This window comes from Equus asinus, chromosome 21 (assembly GCF_041296235.1).
Source record: "Equus asinus isolate D_3611 breed Donkey chromosome 21, EquAss-T2T_v2, whole genome shotgun sequence".
In the NCBI taxonomy this organism is placed as follows: domain Eukaryota; kingdom Metazoa; phylum Chordata; class Mammalia; order Perissodactyla; family Equidae; genus Equus; species Equus asinus.
The window spans coordinates 78,425,291-78,450,535 of record NC_091810.1 but is presented as its reverse complement, the minus strand read 5'-3'; the positions used below and the strand labels follow the sequence as shown (position 1 = coordinate 78,450,535).

At 35.9% G+C, this 25,245-nt stretch overlaps 1 protein-coding gene across 2 annotated transcripts in view; it reads left to right on the top strand.

Moving 5' to 3' along the window:
• PIK3R4 (phosphoinositide-3-kinase regulatory subunit 4) overlaps positions 1–25,245 on the top strand; it is a 65,990-nt gene that overhangs the window by 12,912 nt on the left and 27,833 nt on the right. For both annotated transcript variants that reach the window (XM_014859454.3, XM_044754110.2), the window contains exons 5-10: positions 2,697–2,831; positions 4,743–4,964; positions 10,231–10,404; positions 14,978–15,123; positions 17,184–17,387; positions 24,605–24,806. In XM_014859454.3, the coding sequence (XP_014714940.2) occupies positions 2,697–2,831; positions 4,743–4,964; positions 10,231–10,404; positions 14,978–15,123; positions 17,184–17,387; positions 24,605–24,806 (1,083 nt within the window). The remainder of the gene's footprint in view (positions 1–2,696; positions 2,832–4,742; positions 4,965–10,230; positions 10,405–14,977; positions 15,124–17,183; positions 17,388–24,604; positions 24,807–25,245) is intronic.

Sequence of the window (25,245 nt, the reverse complement as noted above, 5' to 3'; positions counted from 1 at the left end):
TGTAAATTTCAGGCTTAGAAAATCCAGAATTTCTCTAAGACATATCCAAGTTTATCATTTGTAACAAGGCATGTTTATAACTTACTTGACAAATATAAATAATTGAACCAGATAAAATTAAATAAAAGAAAAGTTTATAGGTTTTTAAAACAAGCTGTATCTTTCTTTAGAGTTTCATGACCTCCTTTTAGCTGAGTATATCTTAGTCTGTTCTCAATTGTGTTAAATAGGTAAGGTTCTGATGTGTAGGTGCCGTGTTAACTTACTGAAATTCAATTATTAATAGTCATAACATAAAAATAATAGCTACTGTTTATTGAAAGATCTGCTGTGTGTCAGGGCACCTGCTGCTCAAGGTTGTTGCAAGGGTTAGTTGCAAGAGATCTATAGATTCTAAAATAGATTCTAGATTCTAAGATACGTAGATTCTAAGATTTTAAGGTCTGTATATCTCTCACAACTAACCCTTGTAACAACCTTGAGCAGCGGGTGTTATACTGCCTTCGTTTTACAAGTGAGGCAGTTGAGAATAGGAGAGGCTTGATAGCATGATCCAAATGTGTTGAGACTGCTTCTTTCTCAGTTCTCAGCGCTGCTTGTCTGGACCTTGATTTTGAAGCACCTCTGCTTTTCTTTGGTCTTCCAGGTCTTTATGGGTGAGAGTCCATGATAACGTTAGCAGGGTCAGTGCCAGTACCTTGAAGTGTCCCTTCATCGTGGCTTAGTGCGTGATAGAGCTGCCTTTATTAATAGAGCCATAAGTCTGTTTGAACTTGTATAATTAACCACACATGTCAGTAATTATAAATGTTTAAAATCAATTTTTAAATTTCTTTTTTGTTTGTTTGTTTAAAGGTTGGTTCTGAGCTAACATCCACTGCCAATCCTTTTTTCTTCTCCCAAAGCCCCCCCCAGTACATAGTTGTACATTCTAGTTGTAGGTCCTTCTGGCACTGCTGTGTGGGATGCCACCTCAGCAGTTGCTTGATGAGCAGTGCCAGGTCAGCGCCCAGGATTCGAACCGGCAAAATCCTGGGCCACTGAAGCAGAGCACTCCAGCTTAACCACTTGGCCCCTCAATTTTTAAATTTCTTTTATAGTATTCTTTTTTAACTCAGAGATGCTGGTATAGATTTGTATCTTGTGTAAACTTTTGAGTGTCTTGTGGTTTATGAACTTAAATGGGATAATAAGCATAGATCTGCTTAGACTTTAGAGGTGCTAGGAAAGTAAGAAAATTTTCCTAATGAAGATATGTTCATTAAAGTGGAAATTTCATCTAGGATTTTGACTTATTATCAGAGGATAGCCCATGTTTAGGGTGAGTGGGCATTACAGGGTATTAATATCTTGCTTACGTAGAGGTAAATTTTTGTTCTATTCAGAACAATGTTGAACCTGGCAGGGGTGGAGGGTGGGACTCCAAAATGAAAGGAATCACTGCATTTGATAGGCTCAAAAATCTCAATCATTTATTGTGAGATGCGTCTCAATTTCAGAGATACTAAAAAACAAAGAAAATGGGAGTCTTACAGTCAATAAAATAAGGTGGTTAAACTATATGTTCAGTGTTATTCACTGTGAAGAAGGAAAAGAGTGCAGTCTTTGGCTGGTATGGTCATATGTTAAGATGCACAGACATGGGAGAGAAAGAAAGATAGAGACACAGGAGTAAATAAAAATGGAAGGAAGAAGAAAGTGTAAGCAAAGAGCACATGGAATTGATAGCAAATGTGACAGCAGAAATTAGAAATAGATATTTTCAGTGGCCAGGAGTGTCAGATAGTCTGAATAGATGATCAGAGAGGGAGAGAGGAGAAAATATAGACAACTGCAGAAGTGTGGCAAACAACCTCACACTTTGGTTCACTGAGAACTTCAGAGTATCACTTGTAAAGCAGTCTAATAATGGTGATTTAGTTTGGTAATGGCTCTTTGAGGTAGATGTGACTCATTGATGTGTGAAGAAACTGAGACTCAGATTGGTTAAGCAGCTAACCAGTGAGTATTAGGGTTGAGATTTGAACCAAGACCTGTGTGATTCCAAAGCCAGCTTGATCTGTTATTTTAATGTGAAAATGTGTTTCTCTGTTAGTCTCATGCATTTCTCTCACCTGTTAAGATACTGGTTAAAGGGTAGGTCTCTGGAGAAGGATTAAGCTTTTTTTGTCTCAATAGATTGAATGTTGTATTTTGGGTTATTTTTGTATTTTTTTCCAGTTGTATTGAGATTTAATTGACATACATTGCTGTATAAGGTGTACAGCACAATGGTTTGATGTACATATATTGTGAAATGATTACAGCAATAAGTTAGCATCTGTCATCTCATCTATAGATAGAAGAAAAAGAAAAAGCAAAGAAAACAAAATTTTCTTTCTTGTGATTGAGAACTCAGGATTTATTCTCTAAACTTTCATATATATCATATAGCAGTGTTAATTATAGTCATCATGTTGTACATTTTTGTATTTTTAAAGAAACTTATGTTTTATTATTAAAACTTTGTTTGGGAATAGTTGTAGATTATCAGATTAGTTATGGAAAAATCTGATTAAGTGCCAAATTGTAAAGTCCTACTTTGCCTCCTTAGTTTTATGATTATTATTTATCTGTATAAAGACTTAGGGAGGAAAAGTTATAAGCATTACAAAAACTTGTGATTATAATTATCATAAATTTTCTCCTTTTTATAGAAAACATAGCTCTGTTGGCAGAAACAGCTTTGAGATTCTTGGAATTAGTACAGTTAAAAAATCTCAATATGGAAAATGATCCAAATAGTGAAGAAATAGATGAAGTTACACATCCCAATGGAAATTATGACACAGGTAGTATAATTTTCTCTTCCTGATTGCCTATTATTTAGATAAACTGCTAATGTGAACTTGAAACAAACTGTCATTTGTAATTTTCATGTAAGATGAAAGAATACCAGATAGATAGATGGGAAGGATCCCTGGTGTCTGATTGTTCTCTCTATTCTCGTACACTGTTACCTACATAGAAAATGATCAGTTTGTCACCACAGATTCTAAACTCAATTGTTTTTAAGCCAGAATGGAGTTGTGTCAACAGTAAAGCTATCTGAATTATATAATTCTTGTAAGATAAAAAAAATTGGAAACATCATAGCTAAAGAATCTAAACCTTTTCTCCTCATGTGAGTATAGTCATACCTCAGTATTTTAGGGGTATTGGTTCCAGGACCCCCGTGGACACCAAAATCTGCAGATGCCCAAGTCCCTTATATGAAATGGTGTAGTATTTGCATATAACTTATGCACATCCTCCTATATACTTTAAATCATCTCCAGATTACTTATACCTAAGACAATGTAAATTCTTTGTAATAGTTATATTGTATTGCTTAAGGAGTAAAAGCACAAAAAAAAATCCATGCGTGTTCAGTACAGACATAACCATCATAGGCCTTTTGATCCGTGGATGCGGAACCTGCAGGTATGGAGGGTTGACTGTGTATTATGAGTATCCTCAATCAAAAACTGTGTTTATTTCGTATTATCTATGATTTACATACGAAAACCCACACCTATTACTGTAAAGGAACAGATATGAGGTCAGAGTCCCTGTCTTAAGTTTCTTCACATCCATACAACTATTAACAGGCTTTCAGCTGACGCTTATTGAGGTAAAGATTTAGAAGTAAAATAATATATTTAGACCTGTTCCAAGATGTTTCTAGTTCAGAAAAACTAGAGAAATCTGGTTTTCAGATTTTTATGCTATAGCCAACAGTAATGGCTCTATTACTTGTTAGAATGGCATCATTTTATACAGCATATATTATCTGGAATTGAAGACAGTGGAATAATTTTGAACTTATAGAAGCTTGTATCAGAAAGGAAATCCTTGCTTTTTTCATGGAATTATGTAAAAAATAATACTGTCCTACATTCTATAACCGTATAATTGGACCTTTTTAGATAAAGAATTTAGGTATTAAAACTTTCTAGGAGTTAAAGTTTTTCTTAATATGAGCATAGAGTTTTGCATATCAGATCACCTTTTCTCTTGACAGTGGCTGCATCACTAGTGGCCTCTGCCCTCATTCATTTAGCCAATGGCTAATTGTTAAGCATAAGCTCTGCATCAGGCTCTTGTGTACCTGCTCTGAGCAGTAAGGATATGGTGGTGAATAAGACAGAAGAGATCTCTGCTTTTGCACTTCATTTTAGTAAGGAAAGGACAGACAACTAAGTAAATAAATAAATGAAAAGGGCAGGGTGGATAGGAGATAAGGTCAGAAAAGAAGGTGGTAGCCAGATCATGTAAAGCCTTGAGAGGACTTGTAGTTATTTTCTGGCTTTCTAAAAATAAAATAAACTGACCTTTAAAAATGCTCTCTAAAACTATTGCCCTGTACCCTCTGATATATCCTGAACCTATCTAGTATTTCCAAGTCCTTGATTAGGTTAATCTTATTGGGGCAGTGTGATCTCCTTTCTGGTGTTTCCCCATAGTTTTCTCCTTCAGCCTCATGAATAGAGCCATTTATTGAGATAGTAACTGTGCTTGTGGCATCTGTTTATTAGGATGTTTTCTAGTTTCTATTTCATTTTCCCATTTATCCTTCAGTTCTTTGAATAGTGGAAAAACTTGGTGATTATAGACTTTCTATAGTAGCTTCTGTAATCATTTTATTTCTCCAAGGAGTAAGAGAAATCTGGGTCTGTATAGATGGGGGAAAAAAGTGATCCTATCTTCCTTTTTGTTTTTAGAGCTCCAGGCCTTACATGAAATGGTCCAGCAGAAAGTTGTCACTTTGCTAAGTGACCCTGAAAATATCGTGAAACAAACCTTAATGGAAAATGGAATAACACGGCTGTGTGTATTCTTTGGACGTCAGAAAGCCAATGATGTTTTATTGTCCCACATGATCACTTTCCTAAATGATAAGAATGATTGGCATCTGCGTGGAGCCTTTTTTGATAGTATAGTTGGTATGTTTTTTTGTTTTTAAATTCGTCTTTAAGATTTTGAATTATTCTCTCAAACAAATACTTCCATGCAACCTGAAAGGTGATACCACCAAATTTTATTAATGATAAAATGAGTTCCTAGTATTTCTGTCTGTTTTCATGATGCTTGTAGGTGATAGAAGTATGTTAGCTGATCAAGGGATTGGTTAATTACACTGTGATACATCCATATGAAGGAATACCATGTGGTCATTGAGAACTTTGTGTTAAAAGAATATTTAATGACCTGAGAAAGTACCATGAAATGTTATTAAAGTGACTAAAGTAGGTTGTAAATGTACCTAGAGTATGGTCCCAGTTGTGTAAAGGTAACAGTGACAAATCATAAATGTTTATAAAAAAAGACTGGAAGATACTATGAAGTGAATAGTGATTATCTCTGGGGCTGGGATTGCATGTGATTATTTTCTTTATATTTTCCATATTTGTCGAATTTTCTACAATAAACATGCATCACTTTTAAAATCAGAAAATAAAGTATAGCTATGATTGAATGTCAACGTACTTGGAAAGAAAATTAAAATTCGTAGACTTTGCTTTGTATAAACTGAAAATTTGTGAAAAATTAAGCAGCCTTTTTTGCTGTTTTTTCAAAATGTTGCAATTCTTGATTTTTAGATTTATCTAAGGAAGAGGGACATCTTATATTTTATCTGCATGACTTCTGTTACATTTAGATTCAAAATTAGAAAGAAAGGAAGTGGACTTTATTTTCAGTAGATTCTCATGTTTGACATGGGATTTAATATTTTCCCTTTTGAATAACAACTTAGCCTTTCCACCTGATCGTACTGATCTTTTCAATTTTAGATTTTGTCAGTTATGAAATATTATATGCTAAAACCATGTTATTATGATTAAACACTAATCCTTTTTATATCATTTCACACATGATCGTAACAGCTTGTCTGTTAACTCGAGGTTTAAAGACTCTTCTACACATTGGAAAGCTTTGGTGGTGTCTGAACTTTCTCATGTAGTAGCAGAAAGCTATAGGGTTTAGATTTTGATTTCCAATAATCTGGGAAAGTAACTGCTGAAAGATTTGCTGTTGCATGGTTTTCCTAGAAAATAAAAAAAAGGAAAGAAACTCATATGGCAGCAGTATTGGTATTTCTGTAAACGCTATCATATAGTGTTTTGGAGAAAAGGGTAGTTCTTACTTTGGAAAGCTTTGAAATTGTCTGCTGTTCTTGCTTTGTCATGACTGGAGATTACTGTACCTCCTCTTTTCCAACATCTTTACTTGGTTTTTTTGTTTTTGCATTAGTTTATTCATTTCATTCTTGCATCTCGGACTCCATCTAACTCAGTTCCTGAATTTAGCATACTTTACTTCTCACATCTTTTTGTCTTTCTTGTTCTCTTGTTCTTTCAAATCTGTTTTTATTTCTTTTCTTGAGAAAAGGTGGTTCTTAGAACTTCCTCCATCTATTGGTCAATTCATGTGTATTTTGAAGCATGCCTTTATATTAGTTCTTTTTTCATTTTAAAATCATTTTCATTGATTTTTTGGTGTTGTTGTTTATAAAAGTAATACATGCTTGGTGTAGAAAATTTGGAAAATACAGAAACCAAGAAGCATCTCTAATCCTACAACCCATGTACAGTAACCTCTCTTAATGTTTTGGTCATTCTTTTCCTGTAGGTCCTCTCCTTTTCTTCCCTCCCATCTGTCCCATTCTGTCATATATGCTGAGAGGCACTATGGTGTACTGGTTAAGAGTAGGTACTCTGGAGCTAGACTGTTGGGTTCAAGTTCTGGCTTTGTCACTTAGTAGTTATGGTTTTTGGGGAAAAAATTGAATCTCTGATTTGTGCCTGAGTTGGCCTGTATTTAAAAAGAGAGTAACAATAGAACCTGTCTCACTGGTTGTTGTGAAGATAAAGTGAATTAACATGGAATAGTGCCTGGCACTAAGTGCTATGTATATATTATATTACCTCTTAATGTTATTTTATTATTTCTTAAACGTTTTTCTTGTAACATATGCTAAGCATTTTCTCATGTTATTAAAATTCTTTGAAACTATATATATATATATATATTTTTTTTTGAGGAAGATTAGCCCTGAGCTAACTGCTGCCAATCCTCTTCTTTTTGCTGAGGAAGACCGGCCCTGAGCTAACACCCGTGCCCATCTTCCTGTACTTTATTTGTGGGACACCTGCCACAGCATGGCTTGCCAAGTGGTGCCATGTCTGCACCTGAGATCGTAACCTGCGAACCCTGGGCCGCCGAAGCAGAACATGCGAACTTAACCGCTGTGCCACCGGGCTGGCCCCTGAAACTATAATTTAATAGATCAAATATTCCATTACATAATTTTGCCAAAATTTATGTAACTCTTCTTTTGGATATTTAAATTTTTTCTATCAGATAAACTTTTACCTAAATATTTTTTTCTGGTTATTTTCCCAGGATAGAAGTCTGAAATTTTAATTACTGAGTTAAAAGAATAAGAATACATTTTAAAAACTCTTGGCACGTTATAAGCTTTTCAAAAAGATTGTATCATTTTCCAGCCCAGTCACCATTGTTTGACAGTACTGTACCCCCTGCCAGCGTGCAGCAGGCTTCAGTTCATCTTTGCCTGTTGGTAGGGTAAAATAACTTGTTTTGATGTATATTTCTTTGCTTACCAGTGAAAATGAAAAACTTTCTTATGTTGATTACTCATTTATATTTCTTATTCTCTGAATTTCTTTTTATTATTTTGGCCCATTTTTTCTGATGATGTTATGCTTTTCCTCTTGATATTTTTGAGCCTTTTATATCTTTATATTAAGAACATTAAATAACTTTTTATAATTTCTGTGGCAAATACTTTTCTCAAATAACTTGATTATTATTTTTTATGTATTTTTAAACAGTTGTTATGTTGTCTATTTGATCTTTTGCATTGTGATTTTTTTACTTTTGTGCTTAAAGTTTTTTCCCATTCCAGAATTAGGTTAATAATCTACTGTGTACACATCTTTTTCTTTTTTTTTAAAAATATTGGCGCCTGAGCTAACATCTGTTGCCAGTCTTTTTTTTCTTCTCCCCAAAGGCCCCCAGTACATAGTTGTATATTTTAGTTGTGGGTCCTTCTAATTGTGGCATGTGGGACGCTGCCTCAGCATGGCCTGATGAGCGGTGCTAGGTCCGCACCCAGGATCTGAACCGGTGAAACCCTGGGCTGCTGAAGTGGAGTGCGTGAACTTAACCACTCGGCCACGGGGCTGGCCACCACATCTTTTTTTCAATACTTTATTTTTCACACTTAACTGTTTAATTTGGGCTGTGGTGTGAGATGAAATCTAAATTTTTCTCAGAAATATAGCCAATTTTCCCACCACTGTTTATTAAACATTTTATTTCTTTTCGATTGATTTGTGAAGCTTCTGTTGTGATCTGTTGCATGCTTATGTCTTTCATAGTTTTCTGGGTATTCTATTCCATTATTTCTCATTCTTATGCTCAATATTATACTTTCTATTCTTATAGCTATATCATTTTTAATTATTATATATTTATAAGCAACTTTAGTATCTGGTAGAATAAGTTCCCCAGATGTCACTCGTCTTTTCCAAAACATTTTGAGCTATTTTAGTTCATTATACATTTCAGTTTGTGAAGTTCCTAAATATAATCCACTGGAATTTTTAGATAGTATTTTTCCTTTTATTACAGAAAAAATTCTAAAATTATTTTTCAATTATATGGTAAATATGCTTTTGTAAATGATTTAAAATTTATTCAGAATTTAGAGAGTAATGTATGGAAAGCAATAGTTGTATTTTCTAGAGGAAACTACTCTGATTTGTGTTTTTGGTTTGATGTCTTTAGGTGATTATTGCCATCTCTCTAAATAATATGTTCATATTACTATTTTTTAGAATTATCACCTTTAGACTTTATTTCTTGACTTTTTTCTATGACAGATGAAGATTTAACTCACTTGTATCATGCCCTGGTCCCACTTCCCTTCTGTTTTTGAGATGTAGACCACTATTTTCAGTGCTTTACTTTTTAGTTTGTAGTTTTTATAACTTTAAATAATTAAACCTGTTTCTTATTGATCTGCTTCGATTTGGACTACAAAATTCGTACTCCTTTCTCTCTACCTCTCCTTTTTTTTTCGGGGGTGGGTGGGTTGGTTGATCACTCAACTATTAATTGACAATTTAATTAACAATTGCATTGTGATAGTTGATAATATTTACATTCTGTTCTGCACTCATAATAATGACTTGTTCTTTGCATAGACTGATTCTGAAAATTCGAAACAAAATTTACATGATTCTGAGTGTGTAAACTTTTTAACTGTAGAGCCAAGTGGTGTACTGTTTATGTTTGCTTCACCGCAATCCCAGTGCCGTGACTCCTTTAGCACTTGAAAAGTTTATAGTTTAAAGGTCAATGAATTCTCCTTTCTATCCAAATTACTAAGTTCATTGCACATTTCATTTCATATTTATGCCGTGTCTTCCTTCAACAATCTTTTCTTTGCCCTGGAGCTTCAGATTCCTTCGTTTTCCTTACAGAGAGAAAAGTTATATACCTTCTTCACCTTTTCTATAATATCCAGCTGATTTTATCTGTTGCTTGTAATCTATTCCATTTTTCTTCTTGATAACATTTTTGAAATCTATTGGCTTATAGTTCTAATTTGGGCTGACTGATTTCTAGATCTTTGCTAGCTGGGGTTCTCTCTTTCTTGCCCTTGAATTCCTGGGTGATATCTACCATTTTGTATACTCTACATCTTTATTTTGCTACAGTGTGTCCTCAAGAAACTTTATCCGAAAGGCCTGCAGGCTAGGTAAATTTGTATAGTCTTTGCATGTCTCAGAATGACTTATTTTTCTTCTCTTGTTTTACTGACAGTTTGGGTATAAAATTTCTTTCATAACTTTGCAGGTCTTGCTGTGTTGTGTTCTAGCCTCCACTGTTTCTGACGAACATCTGATGCCAGTCTGATTCTCTTTCCTTTTTAGGAGACCTGTGTTTTTCTTTTTGTAAGTTCATAGGATCTTTTTTCCCCCTTGGGGTTCCAGAGTTTCTTGATGATTTGCTTTGGTGTGGGTCTTTTTCATTTATTGTGCTGGGTAGGAAATGCGATGTCCTCTCCTGGATTGTTGCTCAATGTATTTCGCTTTTGATTAATTTTATTGTTTTACTTAATGGCATTTGTACTTTCAGATGTTTCTACAATCATGTAATGTTGCTTCTCTTTTTCAGGTGTTGCTGCCTATGTTGGCTGGCAGAGCTCCTCAATTCTGAAACCCCTGCTGCAACAAGGTCTTAGTGATGCTGAGGAATTTGTTATTGTGAAAGCTCTTAATGCCCTTACCTGTATGTGCCAGTTAGGGCTGCTACAGAAACCCCATGTGTACGAATTTGCCAGTGATATTGGTAAGTTTCTGTTTCTTAAAATTAGGTCGGGAAAGTTAGGATGTGGGAAGAGAAATAATGACTGATACAGCATGGTAAAACTCCTAGGCAATATAGAGTCAGGTTTTCAACTTTATTGTCCCTAATGTGTGTGTCTATGTGTATACATGTATTTGCATGCTTATGCTTGCATGCTTGTATGTGTGTGAGAGACAGACAGGCAAATAAGCAGGATCATTTGGTCCTCTAGTCCAGGGGAAATATCTCTGTTTTAATCTGTAGTTAAGTCTTTGTGATCCTTGAAAAATGAAGATTTTGTTTTGAGTTTTGTTTTTTAACACAATGTGGATAAAGTCTTTAACTGCTCTGAATGGTTAACTTAGTTTTTTGGACACTTGACCACTAGTCCCGTTAAAATTGGATGTGGAGGATTGTCTGTGACATCTGTCATTGCACTGATTGACAGGAATTCACAGTATTGAAATTACTAATCTTAGTAATTTTATTAACTAATGAAAGGAATTAATTCCTTGATACCTTTATATGCTATTTCCCTCAATTTAAATTCAGAATAAGAGCAAACAAGTAAATATGACACATTCTAAAATTAAGACTATCTGGAACTTCTAGTCTTCTTAGCACTTGATTTTAAGAAAGTGAGCAATGTAGGGGCTGGCCCCGTGGCCGAGTGGTTAAGTTCGCGCGCTCCGCTGCAGGCGGCCCAGTGTTTCGTTAGTTCGAGTCCTGGGCGCGGACATGGCACTACTCGTCAGACCACGCTGAGGCAGTGTCCCACATGCCACAACTAGAAGAACCCACAACGAAGAATACACAACTATGTACCGGGGGGCTTTGGGGAGAAAAATGAAAAAATAAAATCTTTAAAAAAAAAAAAAAAAAAGAAAGTGAGCAATGTAAGATTGCAAGTTGGTTCTGTACTGAGAGGGCATGAAATCTTAGAAAATCACCTTCTAGGTAAAATACTTAGTTGCTGCTAAATGCTTTGCCAAAGAAAATTAATAGAAAGCCAAAACTGGTTAGATTTGGCTAATAGGTTTTCCTTGAGGCAGTCCTCAGAGAAAAAAAGACAAAGAGGAGTTATTGGTTATTTTGATCATTGAGACACTAGATGGTAGCTAGTTGAGATGTGTAAAATTTCTGGAAATTTTTTTTTTCCTGAGGAAGATTCTCCCTGAGTTAACGTCTCTTGCCAATCTTCCTCTTTTTTGCTGAGGAAGATTCACCCTGAGCTAACATCTGTTGCCAATCTTCCTCTAGTTTGTATGTGAGCCGCTACGACAGCACGCTCACCAATAGACGAACAATGTAGGTCCTCACCGGGAACCGAACGCGGGCCACTGGAGCAGAGTGCACTGAACTTAACCACTAGACCACCGGGGCTGGCCCATAAAATTTCTGGAAATTTTTAAGACATGAGTGTAGCTTTTAAAAAACAAAATTGTGGAAAATTTAAGTATATGTAGGTTTCTTATTTTGCTCTCATAACTATAATCATTCTTTTAGTTTATAACCCTAATTTGGTTTGAATTTTTTGATGATTATGTTAACAATTATTGCAAATTTAATAGAATCTTGTTGAATATTGGCAACACAATCATGATGAGAATCTGTTACATTGAAATGTTTTGGATTTTTCATATAAGCCACAGAGTGCTGAAACTTGAGGGATTTGTTAGCTAATTTTTTCCGTTTGTTAAATGCTAATAACTAATTTTTTCCATTTGTTAAATGCTAATAATTTTTTCCATTTGTTAAATGCATAATTATTAACATTATAATGAAACAAAAGATATTAGAATATTTTTTGAATTTCTGGTCCTATGTAGTGTAAGGCAGATATAGAAAGCACCCATTTTCATAATAATAACAAGAAAATGCATCATCTTAACACATCTGTCTTGCCTGGAATGTTTTCCTACTCATTCTCGTTTTCTGGATTCTCACCTCAGTGCTTTCTTTTTTCTCCTGTGAAAGTGGCATTACCTCCGAAGGGTTGTGTTTTTCTTGCTTTTGACTTTGATCTTCTTAATTTTAATAAATATACTCTGTATATAAATATGGACTCTTTTTTTTTGTCTGAGGAAGATTCTCTCTGAGCTAACTTCTGTGCCAGTCTTCCTCTATTTTGTATGTGGATCGCTGCCACAGCATGGCCACTGATGAGAGGTGTAGGTTCCCGCCTGGGAACTGAACCTGGGCCGCCGAAGTGGAATGTGCCAAACTTAACCACTAGGCCATGGGGCCGGCCCCTATAAATATGTACTTTTATATTCCAGTTTCACAGAATACATTCTTTCTGTTGCCTAATTATTGGATATTATTTTTGAGATTTAATGTAGCTTATAATTAGCATTTTATTTATCTGAAAAATAGATGTCCATTATTTTTAAGCAAAAATCATCATAAAGATAGTTTTTTACCCCTCAAATTTTGCAGAGATTTTTCTGGGCCCTGCTGTTTCTAGTCATTGATCATGGGTTGAACTTATGGGGTACTCATCTATCTTTAGAGTCAAAATAAATTATTATCTTTAGGTATAGAGTAAACCCAATGTGGTAAAACTTCTTGGATGGGGAGCTCCCTTAGAACTAGAACTGAGGTTAGTACCAGCTATGGGGTGGAAAAAGCCTTGCTGACAAAAAAATCAAGTAAACAGTCATTTGTTGGCATTTTAAACTATTTAAAGAAAAAAGTTTTTGGTAACTTAGAAACACTTAAGACAAATGATAAATTGTATACATCTCTCTCTTGTTCTGTCTTTCTGCATAGTTAGTCTGTGGTAGTGATTCTTAAAGGGAATGGTGGTGATGGTGATTATCATTATTTCTTTGGTAGTTCTTTTAAAAACCACACTGTTCCTACTTAGATATTATGAGCACTCACCTTCCCCTGTCCTTGCCCCAGATAATTGGAATGTATCGGATGGAGAAAAGACTTGAGTACACTGTTTTATAGGAAATCCTCTTGGTTCTGGTTTCTTGTTTTTTGAGTGTCTGAGTGTCTTTGTGTCAGTTAGCTACTTACTGATACAGTAATGCTGTACAACAATTAACCACAGAATCTCAGTAAATGCTTCAGTAAAGTTCTCATTCTGCTTCTGCAGGCTGTATGGGTGACTCTCCTTTAGGCTTTGCATCTCCAGATTGTCTGGTGATTGTGACCATGTGTTTCATTCTGGGGCCCAGGTTAGTTCTGGGTGATGGGAGAAGTACGAGAAAGCCAGCCTAACTATACAGCACGTTTCAAGCTTCTGTTTGTGTTATATCCGTAACCTCCCATTGGCCAGAGCCGGTAGCACAACTGAGCCAAAAGAAAGGGGCAGAAAGAGTCCTTTGCACACCATGAGTGCAAGGCAAGAGTGTGGTTGTATAATAGAGATAACAAAGAATTGAGACCAGTAATTCAGCCTTATACTATGCCTAACTTCTACCAGGTCATTTTGGGTTTAGTTACTTTTTGGAAATTTTCCAATGTTTTTCCAGTCCTTGTTTTTCTCTGTTGTTAAAGGGAAACTACCAGTCCTCCTTTGTTGGATGTATCAGAAGCTGAAAGATGTTTATGAAATAATCAAAACCTTCTCCATGTGTAATTAGAAGAATTGGAAATGGGAGAACTTTGGAGACACATATTTTGAACAAATCTTTTCTCCTTCCTCTTTTTTATATAAGTAATATTAACATGTGACAGTATTCTTATTTCTCTCTTAGCATGGATTTCTTATAAAATTAGTATCCTCTAAATGCTGTTATTTTTGCATACTCAGAACTAATACACTTTTTTATTTTTGCTTTTAGAATTTGAATTTTATTCCAAATGAAGTTAGTTTAGAAGTTTGAATTTTTTCCTGTCTTACTTAGATTAGTTGAAATCATTGGTTTTAGGTGTAATACACAAAATAGTTAAAAGGGGTGAAAGACATTCGTTTAATTTTCTTGTTTAATCTTGTATTTTAGACTCTCTAAGAATGGGCACTATGTTTTCTGCCTTTTAGTTTGCATTCATGATACCTTGTGAATGAATTTATGAGTATTGTATTAGAATTGATCAAACCTTTGCATTAAAAAGAATGTCAGTTAGGTGATATTGTTCCCTTAATCTTAATGCTATGGCTTGGAGGAGAAACAACTTCTCAGTGTCTTTGGCCCTTATGTGGTAGATGGTATGTCCTTGGAATTCTGTGCGTTAGTGGGTGGGAGAGTAATAATTTGCTATGTACTGTTGGATTTTTTATGTCTCTGTTCAGTGGTTTTTAACCCAGTCTTAAAATGAGTAGATGCCCACCTGTCTTCAGCCCAGACTGAAAAATATAACTTTAAATTCTCAGAAAGGAGGCAACTTTTTGTTCTTTTATGGTATTGCTGATATTTATGATAAGGCACATTATAATATCAGTATGTTCCGTTGGTTGAGTTTATGACTCAGGATAATTGAGTATTTGAAGGCACATGATGGTAACATTTGGTAAAATCCCTTTTTCAATGTGTTATAAGGTCAAAATTTATTTATCTTGATGGTTTGAAACTATTTATGTACATGATTTAATACATACCTTTTTTTTTTTTTTCCTCTTTAGCCCCCTTTCTGTGCCATCCCAATCTCTGGATACGCTATGGTGCTGTGGGATTTATCACAGGGGTAGCTGATCAAATTAGCACGGCTGATGTCTACTGCAAACTGATGCCTTACCTTCACCCGTATATTACTCAACCAATAATACAGGTACGGTCTTCCAACAGGGAGTCAATCCTCTCTCCAAACTGTGTCCCTTTAAAAAAAGGTTGAGAGAGTCCTATTTTTGTTTAAACTTTTAAAGATTTAAACTGGGCTATAGCATTTTCACATTCCTTTCAAGTTAGTTAATGTTAAGGGAACAAATGCTTTTGAAGGTGAGAAAAGTTCGAGAGACTTTTAGTCTCTTGCATGGTATATGCATAGTATAGCACTCAGTAGTTCATACTTTTTTTTCTTATGTGTAATGTTGTAAAGTGTCTGCTGTTAAAGTGAAATATAGCAGAAATGTATGTTGATGGACCTCTGCTTTTATTGTAAAAAGTATGTCTGATTTCAGCCCAAGTCAGCATTTATAATAAATTAGAAAAAGCCTTTTTCAAATGTTTGTTTTTCAGACCGCTAACTGATTCTTTTCTTTTTGTTAAAATCTAGTGACCCGCCCCTTCCTCCCCAGGGGTATAGCACTTGATAAATTTTGGGTGTTTGTTTTTTAGACCACTAACTGGTTCTGATTTCTTTTCTTTTTTTTTTTTTTTTAAATCTAATGACCACTCCCTTCCTCCCCAGCAGCATAGCACTTGATGGTAAACTTTGGGTCTTTGGTTTGCACAAAGCAATTGTTTACCCAACTTGTCAGTATTTATACCCTTCATTTTGCTGGACAGCCAACCATCAAAATAGACATTTGAATGGAATGGACTGTTGAGAGATTATCCTGGCTGTGAAAACATCCTGAAAAATCCTATTTTTACTAAAACTCTATTTCCCTTTTGCAAATTGACGTCCCTCTCTGGCTTCCCCCTCAATTTCTATCTGTGTGCCTTCTCTTTGGTTGGAGTCAATGGCCTTGGATGTCCTCTGGAAATGAGGAGGCTTTGGCCATGTCTTCAGTCCTTACTTTTCCCCACAGATTCATCCATTTCTGGGTTCATCATTCTTTATTTCACAGAGTTTGTTCAATTTTTTGTTTTTACCCCAAGAACAATTTATATATATGTGAAAGATGGATAATATTACTAGGAAATATGCCCCTTTTTTTGAAATTTATGAAAGCTTTCTTGGAAATCAGGTCTAGGGATGCTACTACTTTTGACTCCTTATTCTTTTGGAAGTTTGTTTATTAAACTCTTTTATAACACAATGTGGAGAAAGTCTCCCCGGGATTTAAAAATTGCATGCGTTTGTAATAACTTTTAATTGTGGTTTGCTAAAATAAATCTGACATATAAATGGTTTGTTAGATATCTGCACCATTCTCTTTGTTTTGTCAGAAATTATTTCTGTTATTTTTTGTTTTTACCATTGTTTTATATTTTGAAAGGCCAGGATCAGGAATTGAGAGGCTAATTATCCATATGCTTCATAAATCTTATCTTTCTACAGTTTGGATTAGACAAAACATACCCTTTTCTGCTGTTTTCTCTGGCCAACTCACCAGGCAGTTAAATATATCTAAAGAAAGTCCTCTTGGTTGCTGTTAGTAGTGCTCATCCTTTTTATTATGTATGCGTTGACAAGGGGAGTGTTCTTAGGGGTAGTGTAAGGAAGGATGTTATGAACTCTGTGGAGACAGTAATGTTTTTTAGAAGTGTTTGAAGCTACTGGAAAAACCTGATGACTGATGGGAAGCCCTGTGGCTGTTGAGCGTCTTTTCTCCTTCAGTACCGATGGGCTGTGTAGACCCGTGAACTGCAGGTCCCTCTTAGATCTAGGAAGTCAGATGGTGTTTTGGGATCTTGAAAGGCTCTTTTTTCTTTTTCTAAACTTTTCTAGCCTGGGTATTTATTATTTGTCTTCCAGTATGATAAACACAGATGTCTGTGACACAGATGTCAGATGCTGACAGTGAAAAGAAGAAATACCTTAGCTCTTTAAAGGGCGCTAGTATTCTTTTTTCTTCTAGGCAAAAATTGCAGATATTGATATCTCCCATTTTCTTAGAGAATAAGTACATATATTAACTTTACACAGGTTGTATTTATTGAATTTGAAAATAACTGTACTATATGTTGTATCTTTGGCTGATTCTTTTTATTTTTCTAATATAGATTGAAAGAAAACTTGTTCTACTCAGTGTTTTAAAAGAACCAGTAAGTCGTTCTATATTTGATTATGCTCTGAGGTCTAAAGATATTACCAGCTTGTTCAGACATCTTTACATGCGTCAGAAGAAACGAAATGGGTCTCTTCCTGACTGCCCTCCACCTGAGGACCCTGCTATAGCACAGCTTCTGAAGAAATTGCTCTCACAGGTTGTCTCACCTTTGAAATCTTACATTTAAATGTCATAAAAATGTTGAAGCATCTATGTGGCTATTAAAAATATTTTTGGTTGATTAGGGTGCATCATAACAAATGAGTAAATAAATCTGGTGAATATGTTATGCATTTGCTTTGGTATCTAGGAGATACTAGGATGATAAGGCATTGGGTTGAGCTAAATAAGGAATCTTGGGAGACTTGTTAAGGTTTTTTTGATTACTGGCTATATAAATGAGGGAAAGTAGATGTAACCTTTGATTTAAGTAGTATTCTTGTTTTTTTTTACAAGATATGCTGTTATTGGTGAGGAAGATTGGCCCTGAGCTAACATCTGTTTCCAATCTCCCTCTCTTTTTTTCTCCCCAGAGCCCCAGTATGTAGTTGTATATCCTAGTTGTAAGTTGTTCTATGTAGTTGTATATCCTAGTTGTAAGTTGTTCTAGTTCTTCTATGTGGGATGCCACCACAGCATGGCTTGATGAGTGGTGTGTAGGTCTATACCCAGGATGCAAACTGGCAAACCTTGGGCTGCTGAAGCAGAGTGTGCGAACTTAACACTCAGCCGTGGGGCCAGCCCCTAAGTAATATTCTTGATTCATTTCCATATTTCACCAAACATATAATAAAATTCAATGAGAAGAAACATTACAAAGCACAGATATGATACAGGAAAATCCTGGTTTATTCAATCTAAATTTAGAGTTTTATTACTAGATGCAAACAGCTAAAATACCTGAGATTTATAATACATCTTAGATTGAATATACCAACAGTTTACTGCTATATCGTAAAAGCCTATGAATTTGGATCAATTAAATCTTATTAGAACTAGGATGTAATCTTTTTATTTTTTAAAATTTTTTTATTTATTTTGTTTTTTTTGAGGAAGATTAGCCCTGAGCTAACTGCTGCCAATCCTCCTCTTTTTGCTGAGGAAGACTGGCCCTGAGCTAACATCCATGCCCATCTTCCTCTACTTTATATGTGGGATGCCTACCATAGCATGGTGTGCCAAGTGGTGCCATGTCCGTACCCGGGATCCGAACCGGTGAACCCTGGGCCGCCGAAGTGGAATGTGCGAACTTAACTGCTGCGCCACCAGGCCAGCCCCCAATCTTTTTATTATACGTGATATTTATAAGGCCTCTTTAGAAATATTGTCTAGGTTCAGTATCCTGTTTTAAGAGGGATGTGTGGAATCTAGGGAAGTCAAGATGGGAATTAAAATGGTTATTTTTATTGTATAAAGAATACAATTTCTGAATAAATGCTCTGTGAGCCATAAAGCAAATACTGAGAGACAACTTTTACGACTGTCTTTAAGTCTGCAGGATATTTAGTTAAGAGAATGCTTGTTGGGGCCGGCCCTGTGGCTGGGTGGTTACGTTTCCACACTCCACTTTGGCAGCCCAGGGTTTCCCTGCTTCAGATCCTGGGTATGGACCTAGCACTGCTCTTCAAGCCATGCTGAGGCAGCGTCCCACATAGCAGAGCCCAGAAGGACCTACCACTAGAATATACAACTATGTACTGTGCGACTCTGGGGAGAAGAAGAAGAAGAAGAAAAAAACGAAGATTGGCTCAGGTGCCAATATTTAAAAAAAAGAGAATTCTTGTCAGTCATATCTTGTCTAACAAGAAAAGATGAGAAAATGCTTCAGTTGTGGGGAGAGAATTTGATCAGCTTTGGGATGTAGGTCTTTTCGTGTATTTTACTTGTTAGTAAATATCCAGTGCTGTTTGATGCCCAAACATTGCTTTGAGTTATTAAATATTGAAATAGGTTCCTATGGGAGGCTGGTCAGTAACCATTTTGGTTCTTTTAGGTCTTAAAATTTTCCTGGAGGCTAGAGCTGCCTCTGAATGTCCCTTCTAGGCCAGTGGTTCTGTTTCCTATATTTTAGAAAACTTAATTTGATGTGACTTGAATTGCCACAGAGCTTTTTCTTTGGATTTTCTTTTAACCTTAGCTTGTACATGAGATGTATTTTATATTTTAGAAAGTAATTTATGGAAAATTGTGTATTGAGTCACATTTTTCTGTTGTTTCTCCTGAGTAAGTAATCCTTATCAAAAAGATTTCAGCATACAGTAAAAACCTTCCAGTTGAGATGTTTCTTCAGGCTTGGTTGGTGTGATTCTTTGTATTCCTGTCTCTCCTTCAAATCCTGTGTATTAGATAAAAAGCCCCTCTACTGAACTTTCCTTTTCATTCTGTCATTAGTTACTTCGTGGAGCCACCCTAGCCCCTAGTCCTTACCTTTCCCCTTGCTGTGGGTGTAGGTTTGCCACTGCTGTGGGTAAAAGGAGGGGGAGGGATGGAGCAGTTTCCACAGCCTTTCTCCTTCCTCCTTTTCTCCCAAATGCTTCCACGCTGGCTGCTCCACCAGTGCCAGCCTCCGTTACTGGCTGCCGGGATGAAATCACTAAAGCTCACTGACTTGTATTCCTCTGAAATGTCAGTGCTTGAAGTATTCATTTGTCTGTCATTTCTCCCTTCATTTGTGTGAATGGGAAAAGAGGAACAGATAATCCCCTGTTTTATGTTGTTTGTGGAAGTAATAGTTGTAGAGATTCCTAAGGGTTAGGAGTCCCCTGTTTCAAGGGACAGGTGCTGCTCGTAGAGGGGAGAGCAGGCCAGAATCTCTGAGGTTTTCAGAAGAAGTAACAGCAGAACAGCACCAGCTTCCGTTTTGCGAGGACCTGCAACAAGTCTACCACTGTAATTAGTGCTTTACATGTGTTATGACTGCCCTTAAAATAAACTGGAACAACAGGTGTTGTCCCCTGTTTATAGATAAGGAAACTGAGACTCAGTGAGGTAGTTAACTTGCCTGTGCTCACACAGTTCAGTAAGTTTCAGAGCTGACATGGGAACCTAAGCCTGACTCCAAAGCCCATGCTCCTGCACTGGGTCTTTTTGCCTCTCAAAATAAACAGGGGAGGAAGAGCTTGCTTGCGTTTTATATCGACTTAGGAAGAAGTCCGTGTGCAGCTCATCTCCTCCAGCTCCTTGCAAGCCTTTTCTCTGCCTTCACTTCTTTTTGGTCCTTGTACTACTGGAGTTTCTTGGGATTACTAGCAGGAACTTGGAGCCAAGGGAGGCTTTGGAGGTAGGAACTGAGTCCTTGTTCTTAATGTCAGGGATACAGAGGGAAGAGATGTTTTTAGCCTTTGCAAGCGGAAATTCTGAACACTTGTACAGAATTGTTTTTTTCTTGAGATTCTACAGTGCTGTTTTATAGGACTACACTTGAGATACATCATGGGTAGAATAGGCTTTTCTAGACCAGCCTAGCATTGTTTCTATGGGAAGATATGTTCAGAGTTCCAGATAATAGACTTAAAGTACACTTTTGGAACATTATCCATGTGGATGTTGGAATCTGCCTGAAATCCAGATTCTCAATAGGACTTACCATCTGGAGATGACACATGGCAGGGCTGTTTTAAATAGATATCATCTGCAGGAGCTGCCTGTTTTATTTGTATCCATTTAATCAGACACTAATACAGAATACAAGATGATTTCACTCCCTACTTTAAAAAATGACATACATTTTAAGCTTTTTGGTGATTTTTATTTTAATAATTTTTGACTGAGTAATATAGACACAAGGCGTAAAATTGAAAAGGTATAAGAAGCTATATAGTAAAATGTAAATTTTTCTCCAGTCTTTGCTCCCTAGCCACCCAGTTTCTTTCTCTGTTGATTGTGAATTTTATGTCGTTAGGTGCTGAATTCTTATAAATTTATACGTATAGGATTTGTTCTGTTGTATAGTTAAATTACTTGGAATCAGTTTGATTCTTTAAAGCCTCGCTTTTAGGCTTTGTTAGGACAGATCCAGAGCAGCCTTTGGTCAATGGCCACTTTAGCCCGGCTGCTAGGGACTTGTGAGGAGGTGATGCTCTGTGTAGTAAGAGGTCTTTCACCTCTGGCTGGTGGGAACATGAATGATTTTCAGCCCTGTGGGAGCTCTAGGAATTGATTGGTTTACTGCCTTCTGGTTGCTTTTTCCTTGCCCTCAGGTAATTTCCTCTCACACATATGAAGTTCGATATTCAGTCAAAGACTCGAGGAGACCCCTCTCTAGTTCTTGCTGTGTACCAGATCCCGCTTCTCCAGTTCTCTGCCCCACACATTTAGCCTTTGTGGCTTCCGTGAACGCTGATGTGTCTCTTGAATTCGGCTCTACTGGACTCTGTTTGAGTCTTCTCCTTGTGCCATGGCCTGGAGACTCTCCAGAGGATGCTGGGACAGTCGTAGGGGATCACAGCCCTGTTTGTTTTCCAGTGCCTGAAAAGTGTTGTTTCATGGTTTTTTGTCAAGTGTTAAAGTTGTTTAAAGTGGGAGGGTGAATTTAGTCGTTGCTACATCACGGCCAGAAGTAGAAGTGTGTGGATGTGTCTATGGACTTAACGCTAGTATTGCACTTTCTTAGGCTTCAGCTCTGGTTACAGCAAAATCTCTGAGCTTATTTTTCTTTTTCAAGATTGTCTTGGCTATCCTTGGTCCTTTGCATTTCCATCTACATTTTCCACATGATGTTTCTAATTCAGCTTGTCACTTTATACAAAAAGAATTTTTTTTGGTATATTGGTTGAGATTGCATTGGAACCTTTAGGAGAAAATTGAGGTCTTGACAATATTGAGTCTTCTAGGCAATGAACATGGTATGTGTCTTTATTTAATTAGATCTTTAATTTATTTTAGTAATGTTTTATGATTTACTTTGTAGAGTTTTATACATGTTTTATTATAAATATTTTGGGTATTTGATTTTTTAAATACTATTAGAATTGATATATATAAAAAGTTATTTTTGTAGCTGGTATATAGAAAACATTTTTTATACTAATCTTGTATCCAGCAACCTCATAAAACTTACTTATCAATTCTAATAACTTGCTTGTATGTTTCTTGTGAATTTGTACATTCACAGTCATATCATGTCTGAATAGTAACAGTATCATTCATTTTTTTCCATTCTGAATACTTTTGTTTTCCTTTTCTTATTTAAATGACTAGATCTTCAGGATAATGTTAAATAGAATTGGTGATAGTGAGCATCCTTGTCTTGTTTCTCATCTCATTGGGAAAACTCTCAACATTATACCATTTAGTGTGATGTTTACTATTAGCTTTTTTATACAATCTTTTTATCAGATTAAGGAAATTGCCCTCCATTTCTGGCTCGCTAAAAGGATTAGTATGGAAGAATGTTAAATTTTATCAAATGTCTTTTATCTCCTGAGAGCATTGTGTAGTTTTTCTCTTCTGTTGATGTGGTGAACTATACTGATTGATTTTCCCATGTTATCAACTTTTTATTCCTGGATTTTTAGGCTAAGTACAACTTTATCATATTGTATTTATATTTAAGTAATTTTTATTATAAAATACATAAATATAAAATCTAGAAAATACAGGGATATAACTATTATATAAAATTCATTTTCATTTAGGCTAGATTTGGTTTGCTGCTACTTTATTGCATTTTTTATTTTTGCATTTAGGTTCATGAATGATTTGTCCTTCAGTTTTCCTTTCTTGTAATGTCCTTGTCAGTTTTTTTTGATGGTACATTTCTAACATTTTTTATTGAGATATAATTCACATATAATAAAATTCACTGTTTTAAAGTGTATAATTCATTGGTTTTTAGTATATTCACAGAGTTGTGAAACCGTCACCACTGTCTAATTCCAGAACATTTTCATCATCCCAAAAAGAAACCTCATGCCCCTTAGCAATCATTCCCCGTTTGCTTCTCCCCCCCGCCGAGCCCCCGGCAACCACTGAATCTGCCTTCTGTCTCTACAAATGTGCCTGTGTTGGATATTTCATACGAATGGAACCATATAATATGTGGTCTTTTGTGTCTGGCTTCTTTCATTTAGCAAAATATTTTCAAGGTGCCTTCATGTTGTGGCATATGTCAGTAGTTCAGTCTTTTTTATGGCCTTTATGATGGCCTTCCCTTTTGTGGACTGGAACAGCCTTTCTCTTGTGAACTAAAAGCTACACTAACAAAAAGAATAGAACTCTTAACTATAGCTATAAAATTGTCTACTTTAAGCAAATTTTAGGAGGAGCAGTGAAAATAAAAGAAAAATTTCAGGTTAATATTGGAAAAAATTCAGTCAAGAATTCTATGATTATTGTAGTTTAATGCAATTTTATTTCATTATTTCTTAGCTTTCTAACTTTCTAGGGTTTGTGTCCTATTGTGCCTGAGGATTGTGAATATTAATGTAAATTCCAAGGAGATTCTAGATTGAGGCCTCAGGGGAATTGCCATTTTCTTAATTTCTTTTCATTGGCATAATCACATTCTAGAGGATTCTGTGGATGATTGGAAAGTTAAGAAGAAAATGCAGAAATGTTCCGTTTACCAGAATATTTAAGTGCCACCTTGACTTATTTAGTATTTATTGGCTGTCAATTTCAAGTGTTCTAAGTCTCTTAGGTGGATTAACTTATTAAAATTTTATAATAACCTTATAAGACAGTAATAATTCTCATTTTATAGATAAATAGAGATACAGAGAAATTGGGTAACTTGCTCAAGGTCCTACAGATAGTAAGTAATGGAGCTGGAATTTGAACCTAGGCAGTCTGACTCCAGTCATGCCATTATCTTAGACTGCTAGTGGGTGTGTTGCTTACATTTGCAGTTGAGCCAGCATGCCCATTGATTCCTGAGGCGTATAGAATGTTTTATATATCATCTGGCGCCTTCACACACAGCGTCTCATTTAATATTCTCGATACATCTAGGAACAAAGTTGAAGTAGGTAAACTTCCTTTTGCTTAATATTGTATTTCCTCAATTTTGTTTATATACTAATGTTTGTTTATTCTAAGTTATATATTAAAGATCTCCTAGATACCATGTCCTGTATTAAGTTCTTTGAATATTTTGAAGATAAATTATACCTTAATGCTCCCATTTAAAACGTTCAGATGTGAATCATGATCCAAAGTAGAAAGTGCCCTGCTGGAGTTCAGGGAGATCAGAGCAGTGAGATGTTCTCTATTGATGCTTTCTTTTTCTCTTGCCTTTGCTTGCTTCGTTTTGCCCTTCTGACTCTTAGAATTTTAAATTGGGTGATTTGACCCTTCGTTTGTTAGTCATCCTGAGGCTTGTTGTTTTTACTTGCGAAAGTAACCCAGAACATACGGGGTTTTATTTGGTTTTAGGGAATGACGGAAGAAGAGGAAGACAAACTTTTGGCACTGAAGGACTTCATGATGAAATCTAACAAAGCCAAGGCCAATATAGTGGACCAGAGCCATCTTCATGATGGTAGTCAGAAAGGTGTAATTGACTTGGCAGCCTTAGGCATAACTGGGAGACAAGTGGATCTTGTTAAAACCAAACAGGAACCAGATGACAAGCGAGGTTAGTATTTGTGTGTGTCTGTTTAGCTTGTTATTATTCATTATTTCATAAGGCTGGTTTTAGCTAATTAGTAGTAAAATAAAAAATTACATTCCCCAGATATAGAACTTTCAAAATACAGTGAGTGACTCCATTACATAGCAGGGAGATTTGGGGGAGGAAAAGTAGAGAAAAGAACTAACAGTTAAGAGATTAAGTAACCTGCCAAAATCATGGCTCTGTGTCTGTCCGAATCAGGATTCAAACCAAAGCCTGACTCTAAGGCCCTCCTCCTATAATAAAATCGTGTTGCCTCTGTGGAGGTGTATGATTGAAGATGAAATTCTATTTTTCAATCCTTTAAATGCTGACCCAAGGCCAATAGCCTAAGTAAAATGAGGTAACAGTTTTCTAGTTTGTTATTGCTAGGTAATGCCTAGTGAATTGAAAAGATTAGTCT